Below are 15,802 nucleotides of genomic sequence, written 5' to 3' on the forward strand. Positions count from 1 at the left end.
GGGCGGTACGTGACCTATGATTGTCCTGCAGACAATGAACTAGCTTACACTCTGAGCATTGATGCTGCTTTGTAGCTCTGGCACATGATATTTCTCGAGAAACATCGTGAGTCCGCGGAACCCTGCAAATGAACCAGCCTCCCCGAGAATGTCGCCGGGCCTGTCAGAGATTTCGAGAGCAGTGTCAAGGCAGGCGGTCAAGCTGAAAATGGTCTCCGCTGGCATTACCGCTGCCGACTTCCGGGCTGCTGGAATGGATATTTCCCAGGGGACGACCAGGGTGCATTGAAGGAGCACCTTCTTCAAAAGTCGGTACTCGCTGATCGACGTGTACAACTGTCCGCTGACCTAGGATAGGTACCAAATCTCGGAGAGCAATGTCAGCTGCAACGAGCACTCCGAGTATGATTGTCTTCCCATGGACCAGTGTGGACCGCACGGCCTGCACTTCTATCATGACAATAAGGGCACAGTCAGGGTTGCCATCGAGGACTGATGCTGGGGCTACATCGCGTCCGCCGGTAAGTGCACCTCGCGGGCCACCTCGCACAGACGATAGCCAGTATCAAGCATGTCGCATGGTGGAGTAGCTGAACCAAGTATCGCGTGCAAAGCTGAGCCGCTCGATGATACTGGCTCTGCAACAGGTCCCAAGCCACGATGATGTTTCATCTCATTCATCTTGTTCTCTGTTGATACATACACATCTTTTTCCTCACTATGTATGTCTACACCTACATCGACTTCTGATCTGACTTTGCAATACGCCGGGCGTTCGCTGTGTACGAGGGTACGAGTCAACTGAGCCTGGGGTTTTGACACGTGATCGTGATATAACGTGACTCGCCGCCGCGTCGCGTCGCAACGGGCGTCTGGTGGCGCGACTGGCTTCTCGACGTCGTCTTGACCTCTCTTCTCTCTGCCAGTACTACCGTCATCATGCCCCCGCGTAGGAAGGCAAAACGTGTTCAACCTCCTACCACCGCCAATTCCGGAGCTAGCCCTGCCAACACGTCTGAGACCAGTGCTCCGGTACCCTCCCGTGCCGGCCCTCAGGGCAAGAAAACTGTTCGCGGTCGTCGCGGAGGGTTGAAGGATATGCCCCAGATGCCATTGGACGTATTAATAGAGGTAAGAACATATATAGACATCTGATTCCACCATCTGTAACGTCGCGGAACGGACCTTCACAGATATTCGCATTCATGCACCCTCGCGACTTACTGAACCTGGCCCGAACAACTAAGCCATTCAGGAGTCTCCTCATGGCGAAGACTGCGCGGAAGATGTGGGAGGCAGTGATGGCGAGAGTGGAAGGTCTTCCCCCGTGCCCTCCTTACATGAGCGAGCCCGCATATATCAACCTACTTTTCTTCTCGCATTGTCATGTAAGTTCTCCCCTGTCACGACCATGACCAGACTGCCAGCTCACTCTCCAGAGTGCAGAGCTGCCTCAAGTCCAACATTCAAAACATCATATTCGAGTTCGGGGTCCGTTACTGCAATAGATGCAGATCAGATCTGTGAGTGCAATGAATCGACACTCGTTACTGGCTTTTGACTCAGCGCGCGGGCGCATCCAGGATCCTCCGCATGGACGCCTGCGCAGATGTCCATTTTCGGATCAACCCGCTGAAAGGGTCCCTGGAGCGTTGCTTCTCGTACGAGGTTGGAAAGTCCGACGAGTAGGTCGACTGCGGTGACTCAAGTGTCTGGAGAACAGTGTATCTGACCTTGTATTTAGTAGAAAATGGTTTCACAAGCCAGAGCTAGAGACGTTCTGCAAGCGTTGGGACAGCCTTGAAGACGACCTCGCTAGGAAGGCGCTCATCGAAGAGTATGCAGCGAGAGTCAGGCTAATTGACGAAGTGAGTACGACCCCGTGGGCTTCCGAGATCTGAACCAACAAGGTCTGTAGGCTGTAGGAGCGTACTTGGATTGGAAGTCGGGTGAGAAGGCCAGAAGGGCGGCAGAGTTAGAGGAAATCAGAGCCACACGCGTCAGGTCGTACGTGAATCATTACTTTAAAGGAATAGTGTCTGACCTCCACTGACATCGAGTAGTATACGGGATCGCCTTCGTCAGGAAGGTTGGGGAGAAGAGTTCGACAAAATGTCTCCCAACTGGCAGAGCTACCTCGAACTTGAAAACTTCTCCGCGAAACCCGAACCCTTGACTGATCGAAGTAGGTTCTCTGTATCTATGATCTCAGTCCACTCACGCAATCTGGCTCTCCCGACGTCAGGATGGCAAAACATACGTCAAGACGCTGTTTCGTTCATGGAAAGGGCCAAGTCGGACCGCCTCGCACAAGAACGCAAGCTGGTCTTGCTCGACCGCCTTTCCAAGTTCTCAAAGGCATACGAGGAATTCCGGTCTCCCATGGCGGTGTTGAGAGATGCCAAATCCGACCTGGACCCTCTACCAATGGACCTCGCCATGATGTCCGAGTTTAAAGATATCCTCAACGATGTGGGTGGTGCCGATATGTCAGTCTTGGAAGACAGGGAGCAGATGCGACCCATGTTCGAGTCTGCCACCGCCCGGTGGCGCCAGGAGCGTAGAGAGGAGTTGACCGCGAAAATTCGCGCTTCCAACATACTTGTCCCTCCAGATATTGCGGATCCCCTCACGCTGGCCATCTCCCTGTTCGGATGCAAAGCGTGCTCTCGAAGAGACTTGCAGTACCCTGCTGTGCTGACCCATCTGTGCAACCGACGATACGATCTGCCCGCTGACGACTACGAAGTGGCAGTCCAGTGCGTCTGGTCTCCAAATAACCTGCGCACATCTTGGCGGTCAAAATACCTGTTCGCTTCCGTCGATGCCGCGTCCCATTTGCGGCCGATCCTGCAAGCCTGCGGGCTCGATCCGGACCATGCAACTCATCGTGATGTAGATCAATCGAAAGCCGTGCTTATATTTACAGGCAGTGCTTCTTGGTCAAGAGGCAGCAAGATCAATGCGGATGGTACCCCGACACTCATTGAGAGCTACATCAAGCACGAGGCGTTCGTCGATTGCTGGCGTGCAGTGAGGCATCGCGTTTTGCGACGGTGCATGCTGTCAATGTGCTGACATCACATCCAGCTCTCTTACCGCCTGCGTCACCCCCAGCTTCCAAGTCGTTGGGAACGCGTTTCGGATAACGAAGCAAAGAAGATCCAAGACAAGGAATGGGAATCGTATGCTTGGGTAGACATGTACAAGACAACACTCGGCTGTAAATACTGTCCATTCGCTATCCGAGAGGAGCACATGCCGCGACACCTCAAGAAACGGTACGGTTCCGCATTTCGCGCATGTCAGGACAAAACGTGATGTGTTCTTTTCCCATAGCCACGACATTGATGCCGACGAGGGCACCATTTATGATCACTCTTACCAACATGAGGACGCGGCTCCGGAGTATAAGTCGATTTATCTCAAGCGACACGACAACGGCACGTCCGAGGCGTATTTCAATAAATTTGAATCCGACTTCGGCCTCTTCTCTCTGTTTATGGGGGCTGACGGTGATTCGGATGCTGCCGAGTGGGACTCCGACATGGATTTCTAAGGCGACGCCCGGTACCTGACACTTTCATGCCTCGAGAGCAGACAGCTTCCTTGTTGCGAAGCCCAGAGCGGTTTGGGGTGCTCCGTCGAGTTGTGGTGCAGAGGCGGTGAGTGATTACTCGGTGATGCTCATGTCTGCCACTGAACCTCTCACCCATTCAGTGCAATGTCAATGCAGAGCGATATCGAATTCATTTTCCCCTTCTCATCTTCGCACTGTGTATACGAAGAGACTCCACCCATCGCAGGTCAAGTGCGGTATGGTTTTCAGGAGTATATCAGATGTTTCTTGGTACGGCTCGTAGAGTAGCTGTTATATGAATCAGATGCTTTCGAGAACCCTGGTATAGAGCGCTCAGTTATCCTGCTTGGTCCTAACAATGAGGTTGAACAATTTTGAAGCTATGTCTGATGCAGGTGAGTACAGCCTGAATTACATCTGTCGAGTTCAGACACTCACCTAACCTTCGTTTCTCGACCCACAGTCTCACGCAATTGGTGGGCATTGATTTCCAGAAATGCCCCTTCCCGTCAACGGTCACCGGCCTCACTCCACGCACGACGTCTTCGATTGCTAGCAAGCGGTGAGCATGACTCGTCCAAGAACCTGACGTCAGCAACAGCTAGATGTGGTCTGTAAGAAGCGGCAGCACACGCATCAATGGGAGCGCATTTCTGCTGCAGAAGCGGTAGAATTTGAAGAGGCAGGGGAGGACTACGCTGCTTCAGTCGATATCAGACTCTACCCCCTCGGTTGCAAGTACTATCTCATAAACGAACGAGTAAGCACGAGTTACCATTCGGCGACAGATTGACTTGGTTCAAACGCTGACGGCGTCTTCTAGGCACGACATTGGCGACATTGATGATGACGTCGACGCAGTGTTGAACCACGCCTGCATCCACTTCGACGCCTACGTGGACTTCGGGATCGCCGTCGTCAACGTCCAGCGGTTGGCTGGCGGGTCGTCCTCGGTACACTGCACTCGCGCCTTAGGAAAGCCTGCTGAAAAGCTTTCCGGGCCTGAAAACGAGGGTGACAGTAACCCCAATTCGGAGTGGGAGGATGACGAGGATTGAGAACCAATTACAAGCGCCCGAGACTGTCTGTTGCTGAAGTGTAATACAGGTGAGGACCTCACTTTATGTTCATTCCCTGCATAATGACACTCTTTCCGCGAGGTCAGCGCCGCATGAATACACACGCGAGGGAAGCTGCCAGGTTTGAACGTTACCGTTCTATTGTGGCAGGATCCATTGGACATATTGGGCGTACTCAATTTTCAGGTCGCTGGCTCGTTGCTACCCAGGACGACCTAGCAACGGAGAGCCACCGTGACAAGGCAGTGCGGGCGAGCCCCACTTGCCGCTGCAAGTGTCCTAAACCGTGCCGTAGGAGGCCGTGAGCGGAGCTTCAATTGAAGACGATGAGCACCTACATAGTACTTGGTCGCGTGCCGTTGCGCGCAAGAGAGAACTGGCTGTATTCAGTGTGCATGCTTCGCGCGGTGTACTTGTGCACGCTAATGACTGATGCTCTCGTTATGCAAGCTCGTGAGGTATGACTGAGCCTCATAGTCACCAAACTGCTACTGCTCGTGTGAGTGACAAGCACTAGTGACGTGGACTAATCCATCCTCCCAAATACCCGTAGTACATACAGTAGACTACAGATATAGGGGCTATCCATGGTAGAAGACGGATGAAAGGTACATCAAGCAGTATAGACATCCCGATTTGGCTTGTGAGACGCCCGAGCCGCAACACGGAGCGTGCTCTATTCGGACTCCGCTCACGGCCTCCTACGGCACGGCTTAGGACACTTGCAGCGGCAAGTGGGGCTCGCCCGCACTGCCTTGTCACGGTGGCTCTCCGTTGCTAGGTCGTCCTGGGTAGCAACGGGCCAGCGACCTGAAAATTGAGTACGCCCATTGATGGAGTTGTTCTAAGTTCTATGACATCATGCATCATGATTGACGCCATGTTGTGCGTCTGAGAGTAGCTCACGGCTTCGAATCTGTCTCAATACATGCCAACATATGACTTACAGGGTCAGGGTGGGTAAGTTCTCCTCGCGCGGCGTACTCATAATTTACCCAGGCCATCCTAGGTCCAAATTTGATACCTACGGGCATAGCTCCAAGACGACTCACGGTGTGTACGTTGGTTCGCGAATCAAAGTGGCAGAGGAAATGGCATGTATTACTGCCGCGGTAGCTCAAGATCCGGACCTCGTTATCCACGCGACAAGAAATGGTGACGAGTGTGACCCACGGTGCTTCGCGTCTGTCCGGCGAATCGCTCTCAATCGTCCTTGGACTGGAACCACCACATACTCTTCCCCTCCTTCCTGCAAGATGCCCGCGCGCAAAAAGGTTAAAACACATACAGATGCATCTACTGGTGTTGCGAGAACTAGCAAGGACAGGGGCAAGCTCACAACTCGCCGGAAAGCTGTTCGTGGTCGCAGAGGAGGCCTCAGGGATATGCCTGATATGCCGCTGGACGTCTTGCTTGAGGTAAGCACTAATTAGCGCTGGCGCGCATTGAGAGGACAATGTGCTGAATGTTGGGGATGTTTATGCAGATATTCGGCTTCATGCACCCGAGAGATCTGCTGGCTCTGGCACGAACGGACAAGGCATTCCGCGCATTTCTCATGACCAGGAACGCACAGACTTTGTGGAGTGCTGCATTGGAGAGTGTGGAAGGTCTCCCCAGGTGTCCGTCCTACATGAGCGAGCCCGCCTATGTCAATCTCTTGTTTTGTAACCATTGTCATGTGAGTCCAGCATGCGTGTTCACGCATTGTTCTGCGCTCATCCACATTTCAGAATTGCTTGAAAAACAACGTGCGAGTCGTCCTTTTCCAGTATGCTGCGCGCTATTGTCCTGCCTGCAGGGAACTCATGTCAGCGACCCGATCCTCTCCTGCATATGTTGAGTCTCACCTTTACGACTGAAACAGGTTTACGGATGAGTCCGAGTATCTCGTATTCTTCAGGACAGTAGGCTCAGTCACTAGTACTGGGCCGTTGCCCACATACATTCACTTGATCGCCGAAGCGGGCCACATGTGAGTCTTGATAACTGGGCGGGAAGTCACATTTCTCACTCATGTTACATGCAGGGTTGTCCATAAACCACAGCTTGCCGAGTTCCAGACACGCTGGGAACAGCTCGACGACGTAGCCGCCAAGAAAGGATTGATACTTCAGTTCGAGGCCAAGAAGAACCTCATTCTCGAGGTTAGCAGCCTGTTCGAAATGGCTTCGTCGCAACTCACTGGCTTGAAAGGCGTCGAACGAGTACTATTCCTGGGAGTGTCACCAGAAAGCTAAGAGATCGGATGAACTTGACAAGATTCGAGCCGCGCGAGTCCAAGCGTGAGAATATTCCTGCAACATGGAGTACGACGGAGGCTGAGTATACTTGTCAAGCATTCGAGACCACCTGCGTGAAATGGGGTGGGAGAAGGAGATCAGTTACATGGCGACACATCAATATCTGGGATTCGACTTCGAGCGGCAGAAGTTTGCAACTCGATCTGAGGCTCTCACCAATCGCGGTATGTCCTCGTTGTCTAGTTTGAGCAAAGCAGATATCTAATGAGCTTCGCTCGCACTAGTTTGGCACAAAATCCAGGGGGATGTAATCACGTTCGTGAATGGTGTCCGTACCCAACGCATTGCCGAAGAACGCAAGATCCTGCTGCACACTAGATTCACTGTTCTCGCGAAAGCTGTCAGCAGATACCAAGGCCCAGATGCGAAACGCGATCGCAGCTCTGACTTCGAACCGCATCTTAAGGACTTCATGTTCATGCCGGAGTTCCACGAGCTGTTGGACGCACCAAGCTCGGCAGGTCTGTCAATTCTGGATGATCCCAGGCAATTGCGCGATATGTTCGGTGCTGGCATCGCGGCCTGGAAAAAAGCCCGCAAAGACGAGCTATCCGCCCTGGTAGCGCCGTCATTGTTGGAAGACGAGTCCGATCCTCTCGCCCTTGCTTTGACCGTGTTCCGCTGTAAAGGCTGCCGCCGCTGCGCCCTCAGGTACCCCGAAGTACTTGTGCATCACTGCCAGCGGAGGTTCTACTGGCGTTACATCCCCAGTTGGCGCACCGGAAATGTCGGCGATGTGTATAGGCACGCCGTCGCAACGTATGGGCATTTCTACCGGTCGCATTGGGAGATAAATCAGCACCTCACCGCCTCTACCGAAGCCATATCCTTCCTGCGACCTATTCTCGAAGCCTGCGGGGTGAATCCGGACACAGCGACTCGCCGGGAAGCCGATGAGTGCGGAGCGAGGTTGATTTGTCGACAATGCGAGGACGTTACTCTAGATTTTAATGTCACGATCAACATGGACGATTCCGTTGATGGCGCGGAGGAGAGTTCGTACTGCGTCTTTGACTGGTCCGGAGCAGTGAGTCCCTTCTCTCGCACATAACCACGTTGACGGCAAGACTGACCCCGCGCCTTCAGCTGAACCACTGCATTCAAGGTATGAGCTGGGCAGTGCTAGATATCACCATGGAACACGAGTGGGAACGTGTCTCCGAGGACGAAGCGGCAGTCATTTATCGGCTCGAAGACGAACTCCGTAGCCGGGATGACCATTCTGACCGGAATCTCTTCCTCCACAACTGCTCCTATTGCGAGTACATCGGGAGCCGCGACATCATGCCCCAGCATTTGAAGAAACGGTGAGCATCTGATTGATATTTTGCAGATGGACCACAGAGGACTTACGCGTTCTTCTGCAAGCCATGATCGCGAGGTGACCATAGCTGAAGTGGACGATCATTGCTACATCGGTTCTGACAAGGAGCCGAAGCTACCCACGATCGTTTTGGAGCGTCACAACGCTGATGGGACGTTCCAGGTGAATTGCCGCAAGGATAGTAATGAGCTGGCGGACGTGATGGTTCTCCCTGGTCTCGAGATCCTGACTTCACCGGATGAGTTCCAATCCGATACAGACGAAGAAGACTAGGTTTTCGTACGCTCGACCTGAGCCGGAGTAGAGACATTCGCCGTCGTTTCTGTGATATCGGCAATCTATCATGTTTCGTAGCGCTTTTGCCGGCCGTCGTGTCCACCGCCCCGCACTTATCTTGCTTGAGGTCGCGACTGCAAAGTATGCTGGGTCGGATGGTACAGCGCGCATGCATCCTCAAACAGTGTTTGGGACGTGGCAGAGTTTCGGTCGTTATTGATCGGACCTTGCGGTGGCCGATCAAATGGGTGTCGCATATATCGACCATCCATGTATGCGCTTTGGGCCGCACTCCCGTCTTCGCTACTACCACACCCCCGAGACGGTCTGTGCCTGCCCGTTTCGCACTTACATTCGGTTGAGCAACAGCAGCCACGATGGATGCTGGTGTTCTTGATGATCATGAGGGTTTGCACGCTGAAGTCGGTCGGGCCCGGCGCGCACTTCGCGGCCGGCGCGGTGGCTTGAGAGACATGCCCAACATGCCTCTCGACATCTTGGTTGAGGTGCGTTTGAATCATTCTGATTATGCTGCAACTCCAGATATGCTCGGTATCTTGGCCACATACGGAGAAAGCGCGCATCTGACACTCGTTCCAGGTGTTCTCATTCATGCATCCTGGCGACCTCCTCAACCTCGCCAGAACCACGAAGGACTTCCGCGCCTTCCTCATGAGCCGCACGTCTGCCCCCTTCTGGAAGTCGGCCAGGCAGACCGTCGAGGGGCTTCCGGATTGTCCGCCCTATCTGAGTGAACCCGCGTATGCAAACCTCATGTTCTTCGCTCTCTGCCATGTATGTCGCGCTTTCCTGCGTATGCAGTTATTGCGGGAGCTGAGTACCGGAACAGCATTGTCTCAAATCCAACATCCAGAATGCCCTCTTCGAACTCTCAGTGCGCTATTGTCGTGACTGCCAGCGCTATTTGTGAGTTGCTTAGTATCCCTTGCCTCCCAGTCTGATGCGGAAGGCCATTGTAGACTTATCGATGTTCAAGAGACTGACTACCGAATGGACGAGGTGGTGATAAAAATGGGCTTTGAAGAGCCGTATCTGACTTCCGTGATCCTCTCGAGAGACTCTGTGTGAGCACCACTCAGTCTTATCACGCGGAAGGCTATATGCTAATTAGACCACCCCAGGGACCGGCTGTTTTACCATCGGCCGGAGTACGAGAATTTCCGGAACTTCTGCTTCCTCGTCCAGGACGAGGCGGAGCTAGTGCGCAGCATCAAAGACAGGATCGCCTCTGTTCAAGTGATCAGTGAGGTCTGCATGCTTTATACAACAAAATGATGCTAGCATGACACGGTACTTGCCTGCAGTCGTGCGAAGCATTGTATGCTTGGAAGGAGGCGCAAGTGCAGAACAGAGCCCAAGAGCTCGACAGGCTTCGCGAAGAACGCTTCACTACGTCAGTTGACGGTTCTTCTTGGATGACGTACTCATCTAATCACAAATTTCCAGAATCATTGACTTTCTCCGTAAAGATGGATGGGGCGACGAACTCGATCGCATGGAACCGGAAGACCTATACGAGCTCGCTGAGAAGCCATATGCGCGCAAGCCTCAGAAGCTGACACGACGCGGTGAGTCCCTCGTACCCTCGCATACTCATGCTGGGGGTGGTGACGGCGAGGTACTGAAGAAGGACTCAGGATGGGCGAGTATTTGCGAAGACGCTCATGCATTCATGGAAGATGTGCAATCTCAGCGCCTGAAAATGGAACGACGTGCCCTCCTGCACGACCGTCTCGTCGTTTTCGTCGGTCTGCTCGATGTTGTGGAAGGTCAAAAGAAGCGACCCTATTTGGCGGACCCTGAAGACTTGGGCAACTCGGAATACGACAAGGACGACAAGAGATCTCCAGAAGATGACCTACAGCCCCGGATCGCCGATTACGCAATGATGCCTTCACTGCGAGAAGTGCTAGACGACCCAGGCGATCATCCAGTGACCGAAGATCATCTATGGCAGCTGAGGGATCATCAAGCCGCCCTCATTGTACAATGGAAGCAGACTCTCCAGAACAGGCTCGTCGAGAAGCTCCGAGCTGCTATCGCCTTACCCGATGATATCGACGATCCTCTGAGTCTGGCTATCGCGTCGTTCTCCTGCCTGGCGTGCCATAGATCCGTCCCCCTACGCTACCCTGAACTCCTGGCCCATCGATGTTTGCGACGCCTGCCTATCCACATGGGCACCGCTGACCTCTATACGATGACGATGAATTTGCGGAAAGTCGTTCCCCAGTTTAGTTCTCCAGTTACACTCGATTACGTGCACGTCGACCGTCAAGTGGTCGAACGGCTCACCGCAGTCATCGACACTCTGGGTCTGGATCCTCTACATGCGACGCAGCACGACTTGGAACGCTGTGAAGGAAGGATGTACTGCGCATATGGCAAGTGCCAGACTGAGACCGGCGACCTACTCCAACTGAGGGGATGTAACTGGTTGAGTGCGGTGTGTAGCTGGTCTATCGACCCTGGCTTTGAAGTATAGTTTGGCTGATCCACCACCTGCTCGCACCAGCTTCTGCACATGGAGGAAGTTCACAATGAGACCAGTGCCTGCGGGTTCAGATTACTGGACGAACATGAGGCTGTACAGGTTGCGCGTCTGGAGGAGACTGTCAAAAGCCACCTTGACAGTATCGCTGGCGATCGTACTTTTCTGCGGAGAGCCTGTCGTTTCTGCCCAAAGCGTTTCCTGAGTCGGACCTCCCTGGTTAATCATCTTGAGAGCCAGTAAGCCTCCGGCCCATTTTTGATATGTAACGATGTGCTGATGTTGAATGATGGTAGGCATAGCGTCGACATCGAAGATGATTTAGACGGATACTTCTACATCCCTCTTGACGAGAGGACGCAGAGACTGCCCAAGATATACGTCTGTTACGACCTTCCCGACCGCCGCTATCGCGACGTGGGGCTTCCGAAGGGTTGGCGAGACCTCCTATAACGCCTAGGCGGAAATTTTGCCCGCCCGAGAGGCATACTGTAGTAAAGGTGGCATGCCTTAGTTCGAGCATAATTCAAATTGTACTACTAGCGATGCAAAAAACAACGATCAGCAATCATAGCCATAGACCACCTCTCGAGGGCGGTTGAGAGCCAGCCCCCTTCCCATAGAGATCCATCGCGCCGGCAAGTCGCTGTACATGGCAGGGATAAACAAAAGGTGTTCTATGCATCGTAGCATGTAGTACCTCCATGACGACAACAGAACAAATAAGTTACAGATAGCGAATCGAATCTATGCCCAAGCTACGTCTCGCGTGTATGATGGCTACAAGTTCCTTGATAGACTCCTCTAGAATGACGACGTTGTCAAGCAATTGCGAAAGCGTGACATGCGCGACTTTAGGGCCGTCTTCTTCTTCCTCCGAATCGTCCACAACTTGCGATTGTGTGCGACCGTCGCTCCATTGACCCGTCGAGCCAAAGACATCTTCCTCGTCTGCGTTGTACTTGCGCGACTTCGCGGGCGTCCAGGGACCAGAAGATGGCGCGGGTGCAAGATAGGGCTCTACAACAATGGCACCAGTCTTCTGGTAGTGGGGGCCGAACGGACTGGCCTCGAGCGCTCGCGCACCTCGCGACGGAGTCGTAGGCTCGGACGGCGGGGGCATTGTCGGCTTGCTCTTCTTCGGTGTCAGGAAAGAGACAAACGACTGCGACACCGACTGGGTCGATTTTGGCTTCAGCTTTGTAGGCGTCTCCGCTGGAGATGAGAGCACAGTGGACAGCGGTCCCCCAAATGCAGACGACTTCGGTGTCTCGAAGTCGAGTGCCAGCGTCAACGCATCAGTCAGGTTCTCATTAAACAACAAGCCTTGTCGTCGTTCCTGAAGGTATTGATCGAAGTGCTCGACCATCTGGCGATATCGCTCGAGCTGACCGACGAGACCGTGGAAGATGGAGTGGACGACGGGGCGCGACTGCTCATCTATGCTGGATGCGGGGAGCGCGTTGAACTCGGACGCGAGCTTCTCCTCTATCAGGAAGTCGATCGAGCGGTCGTCGCCATCATCCTCATAGGACAAGACGTCTTGCTCGCGTGCGTTGGATGGCGTCGGTGACTCCTTGGGCGCAAAGGTCAACCAGCCTGCGAGGGAGCGGTCCGGACAGAGCGCGAGCGTGGCGAGCACGCCGGTCAGCGCCATGTTGGCTTCTGGTGTGTTAGAGAAGAATTTACGTAGAGACTGGAGGACGAGGGAGAGGACGGGGTCGTTGGGGTTCAAACGGTGCTTGAGTTTCGCCCGCGCTTCGAGGTCTATGTCGAGCCGGAAGCATGGTTGACTTTGGATGGAGAATATGGCATCGCGCAGATAGTGATCGTATCCCGTGCTGAACGCATCTTCTGCGTGGTTCGGATCGATGCGAGACACAAGTGTGAGGTATAGACCCATTTCACGTTCATGCGTCCAGTAAGTGGTATCGGGTTGGCTGAAAACGATCACCGACTTGGGACGAATGGGCTCTGCCTCCTTGGTATCTTCGGAGCCTGGGTATATGAACGTCTCATCGTCGTCATCCTGGTTCGCAGAAACTGATGGCGGGAGAACATCCTCGATCGCATCGGAAAGGATTGCAGGTTGGGGGAAGGAGGTAGCTTGAGGATCGTGTATGACGACAAGCAATCGGTCCACGCAGAGCGTGCAGTATTGGAAGAGAAGTGACTGGAGGAGCTGGAGGGCGGCGGTAGCGGTCGGCTGCGACTTCGAGCGCAAGCTAGTCAATAGCAGGTCCTTGAGGGTGAAACGGCCCATGGAGGTGAAGTATGAAGACTGTTTGCGAGCATCTGGTGCTTCCATCTCCAGCAACGTCATTGCAGTACTCTTGCGCCTGCCCTTCTTTGCCTTCTTCAGCTCCACCTGAGACATAGCAGTGGGAGGAGCTGTGTTGCCAAGGTTGAGCATTGATTGCGGACGTGCTCGGGAAGAAGTCAGATCCTCATTATTGTCCTCGCTCATCAAGAAGTCGACAAGCACATCCGCCAGCTGGCCATTCTCCAAAGTCCGGAGCATGATCTCAATGTACGACATGACGGCCACGGCACTACCGTCGGCGTCGGAGCATTCGAGGATGGAAGGATAGAGGATGTTTTCAAGGAACACCCGCCGTACGGCATCCAGGATAGACTGCACGATCGCGGAACCTACGAGTGCTGAGGGGTCGAGAGTTCCATCCGCCGCGTCGTATCCCTTGTTCCGGCGGAAGACATCTTGCAGGAACTCAAGCAACTTCAGGAAGTGATCCAAGCGTGCCTTGAAGTCGGGACTTGAAGATTCCTCGAGACCCATAGCTCGACTTCGCTCCTTCTCGGCCTCCAGCTTCTCTTTCTCCTCAGACGGGAGCTCCGGGGTGGTGCTACTACCGAGGATCATAGCAGCCCCTGAGGATTTCTCTGCCGCTGTCGGTGGGCGGACTTCGAGTTTGGTAGGAAGCAGGGAGTAAACGGCAGCGAGGCCAGCAGCGAGGACGTCAGAGAAATCGCCATCGAGGATATATTCCGCAAGAGCTAGAGCTGCGTCGGTGTTAGGGTCATGATCGTGTGCCGATAGTGTTGAGGTGGATGATCGAAGGTCTTCCTCGGGTTTATGCGAAGGATCCACGGGAGACATGGCGACATCCATAAGGAAAAGAAGACCCGCGCGTGCGAAGTCGCCGATCTGCCCCTCCCGATGCACGAAACGAAGTAGGTAGTTGAAGAGTAGAAACTCATACTCTGGTTTCTTCGTGGTAGAAGATCCGAGTCCAGAGTTATCCGTCTGTTGGGAGGGAGCAGGAGAGGTAGGACGTTGAGGTATTGTAGCATCGGAAATGGATTGGTCGCCTGATTGTTCGGCAGCCGGGGCGTTCTCCGCCTCTTCCTCGTCTTCATCCTCCTCCTCGACGGCGAATAGTGGTTCTGGTCGATACCACTGCTTGTCGTGGAAGAATATCATAAGTAGTTCGCGATATGTTCGTATTCTGCTGCAGAGAATGCAGAGGAGGTTGACCACTATGAGTGAATCAGTATGTGTACAATGCAGAGTTAGCCAGGAACTTATACAATCTTCCTCATACTCCGAGGGTTGCGTACGGGACACATTCCCGGCCGCTCCCATGGGCTTGTTCCGACCATCCAGCTGTTCTTGCAGATCATCCCCGACACAGTTGCGTAGCAGGCGGAGAACGGCCTTGTGAACCGCAGAATGTACGAGGAATTGTTCATCAAGCAGAACGACCATGTTCTGTACGGCCCGGAGAACCTCTGCTTGGATACCGAAGGGGCGATCGGACTCGCTGAGCTTGACCAGCGTCCCAAGTACGTCTGATGCAATTCAGCACTCAACATACGGCTACGCAGCACGCTGGACGCACCATTCTTCAATAGATACTCCAAGCAGGCACCCGTCTCACTGATAGCCCGTTGGAGATTAACACAAGAGCACCGAGGGAAGGGCTTAGACATACCCCTCCTCCGTCCGTGTAGATTCCCAAACCAAAGAATCCACCATAGACTGTAGACGTGCAGGAACATCGGTAGACTTGATCCCGCGAGTCAATTGACGTTCGTCCGGATGTAGAAGGGTGTTCTGAACGACGCTTCATGAGGGCGGGGACACTCCACGACAGCTCCCATCGTCCGCACCTTTATGAGCACCCATGACTTGTGGAACTCCTGTGCATGGTCGATCTGCACACAATACGCTCAGTGTCGAGTGGATCGCGTCCGAGCGAAGCGCATGTCGCACCTCGGCCTTGGGAATTGGCTGAGCGTTCGACCGCAAGAACTTGGAGAAGTAGTCCATTCCTCCTTGCCGTATCTCGCCCTAAAGTTCGAGAATCTGCACTGAAGCCTGCACAAGCCAGTAGCCCAAGATAGACAAACCAAGAGGGCAGGTGAACGTGGTACAGGCTCGAGTATCTCCTGGAGGTCAATACGGTTCGACTTCCTCTGGGCGCTCCACGCGGCGTCGCCGCCCAGCTCTTTTCGCCTCCACTATGTACCACTCCCCTATTGCTGCTCTTCCTTATTATGTTTCCTGACAACAATATTGCTGCCTTCCATGTCTACATCGAATTGTATGACATCTTGCCAGGCCCGTCTCGCCAACCTGCGCGGTTGCTTTGGTGGCTGACTAGGACTTCCGGACTGAATTCTGTCCTCACAATCGAGCTTCACCTACGAGTATGATGCCAGCCACACAGTACACACACGAACACTGCCAGATATACGCTCAAGAGA

At 53.8% G+C, this 15,802-nt stretch overlaps 5 protein-coding genes across 5 annotated transcripts; 4 read left to right on the forward strand and 1 right to left on the reverse strand.

Moving 5' to 3' along the window:
- The first annotated feature begins 1,005 nt into the window (after positions 1–1,005).
- Positions 1,006–3,758, forward strand: DICSQDRAFT_77605 (uncharacterized protein). The gene is made up of 11 exons (XM_007360999.1): positions 1,006–1,131; positions 1,194–1,388; positions 1,447–1,523; positions 1,584–1,685; positions 1,745–1,868; positions 1,919–2,007; positions 2,064–2,185; positions 2,246–3,033; positions 3,091–3,281; positions 3,340–3,665; positions 3,721–3,758. Exons 1-10 carry the CDS (start codon positions 1,099–1,101, stop codon positions 3,557–3,559), a joined length of 1,941 nt encoding a protein of 646 aa, XP_007361061.1. The 5' UTR covers positions 1,006–1,098; the 3' UTR covers positions 3,560–3,665; positions 3,721–3,758.
- A 204-nt stretch (positions 3,759–3,962) lies between these two features.
- DICSQDRAFT_165503 (uncharacterized protein) lies at positions 3,963–4,638 on the forward strand (the record flags this gene model as incomplete). Its single annotated transcript, XM_007361000.1, has 3 exons — positions 3,963–3,975; positions 4,044–4,056; positions 4,404–4,638. 3 exons carry the CDS (start codon positions 3,963–3,965, stop codon positions 4,636–4,638), a joined length of 261 nt encoding a protein of 86 aa, XP_007361062.1.
- A 1,277-nt stretch (positions 4,639–5,915) lies between these two features.
- On the forward strand, positions 5,916–8,606 carry DICSQDRAFT_177236 (uncharacterized protein; the record flags this gene model as incomplete). The annotated part of the gene is made up of 10 exons (XM_007361001.1): positions 5,916–6,077; positions 6,146–6,340; positions 6,393–6,469; positions 6,527–6,634; positions 6,689–6,806; positions 6,856–6,944; positions 6,999–7,126; positions 7,187–7,989; positions 8,049–8,269; positions 8,331–8,606. 10 exons carry the CDS (start codon positions 5,916–5,918, stop codon positions 8,557–8,559), a joined length of 2,130 nt encoding a protein of 709 aa, XP_007361063.1. The 3' UTR covers positions 8,560–8,606.
- Positions 8,607–9,044: 438 nt separating this feature from the next.
- DICSQDRAFT_177237 (uncharacterized protein) lies at positions 9,045–11,527 on the forward strand (the record flags this gene model as incomplete). Its single annotated transcript, XM_007361002.1, has 9 exons — positions 9,045–9,068; positions 9,163–9,357; positions 9,413–9,489; positions 9,543–9,647; positions 9,705–9,831; positions 9,888–9,976; positions 10,030–11,029; positions 11,099–11,313; positions 11,371–11,527. The coding sequence occupies 9 exons, from the start codon at positions 9,045–9,047 to the stop codon at positions 11,525–11,527; spliced, it is 1,989 nt and encodes a 662-aa protein (XP_007361064.1).
- Positions 11,528–11,568: 41 nt separating this feature from the next.
- Positions 11,569–15,467, reverse strand: DICSQDRAFT_151869 (uncharacterized protein). The gene is made up of 6 exons (XM_007361003.1): positions 15,309–15,467; positions 15,206–15,250; positions 15,028–15,149; positions 14,935–14,972; positions 14,624–14,884; positions 11,569–14,572 (listed from the first exon to the last, which is right to left on the reverse strand). The coding sequence occupies exons 1-6, from the start codon at positions 15,363–15,365 to the stop codon at positions 11,802–11,804; spliced, it is 3,294 nt and encodes a 1,097-aa protein (XP_007361065.1). The 5' UTR covers positions 15,366–15,467; the 3' UTR covers positions 11,569–11,801.
- Between the last annotated feature and the right edge of the window lie 335 nt (positions 15,468–15,802).

The sequence above is a fragment of the Dichomitus squalens genome, assembly GCF_000275845.1.
Source record: "Dichomitus squalens LYAD-421 SS1 unplaced genomic scaffold DICSQscaffold_2, whole genome shotgun sequence".
Classification (NCBI taxonomy): Eukaryota; Fungi; Basidiomycota; class Agaricomycetes; order Polyporales; family Polyporaceae; genus Dichomitus; species Dichomitus squalens.

Coding starts and splice junctions, on each gene's coding strand:
- DICSQDRAFT_77605 (XM_007360999.1), top strand. CDS start 1,099: ATGCCCCAGATGCCATTGGACGTATTAATAGAG. Junction 2,008..2,063: donor AGAGCCACACGCGTCAGGTC/GTACGTGAATCA, acceptor GACATCGAGTAG/TATACGGGATCGCCTTCGTC. Junction 2,186..2,245: donor CGAACCCTTGACTGATCGAA/GTAGGTTCTCTG, acceptor TCCCGACGTCAG/GATGGCAAAACATACGTCAA.
- DICSQDRAFT_151869 (XM_007361003.1), bottom strand. CDS start 15,365: ATGGACTACTTCTCCAAGTTCTTGCGGTCGAACGCTCAGCCAATTCCC. Junction 15,251..15,308: donor AGCCAATTCCCAAGGCCGAG/GTGCGACATGCG, acceptor TATTGTGTGCAG/ATCGACCATGCACAGGAGTT. Junction 14,573..14,623: donor CTCGGAGTATGAGGAAGATT/GTATAAGTTCCT, acceptor ATTCACTCATAG/TGGTCAACCTCCTCTGCATT.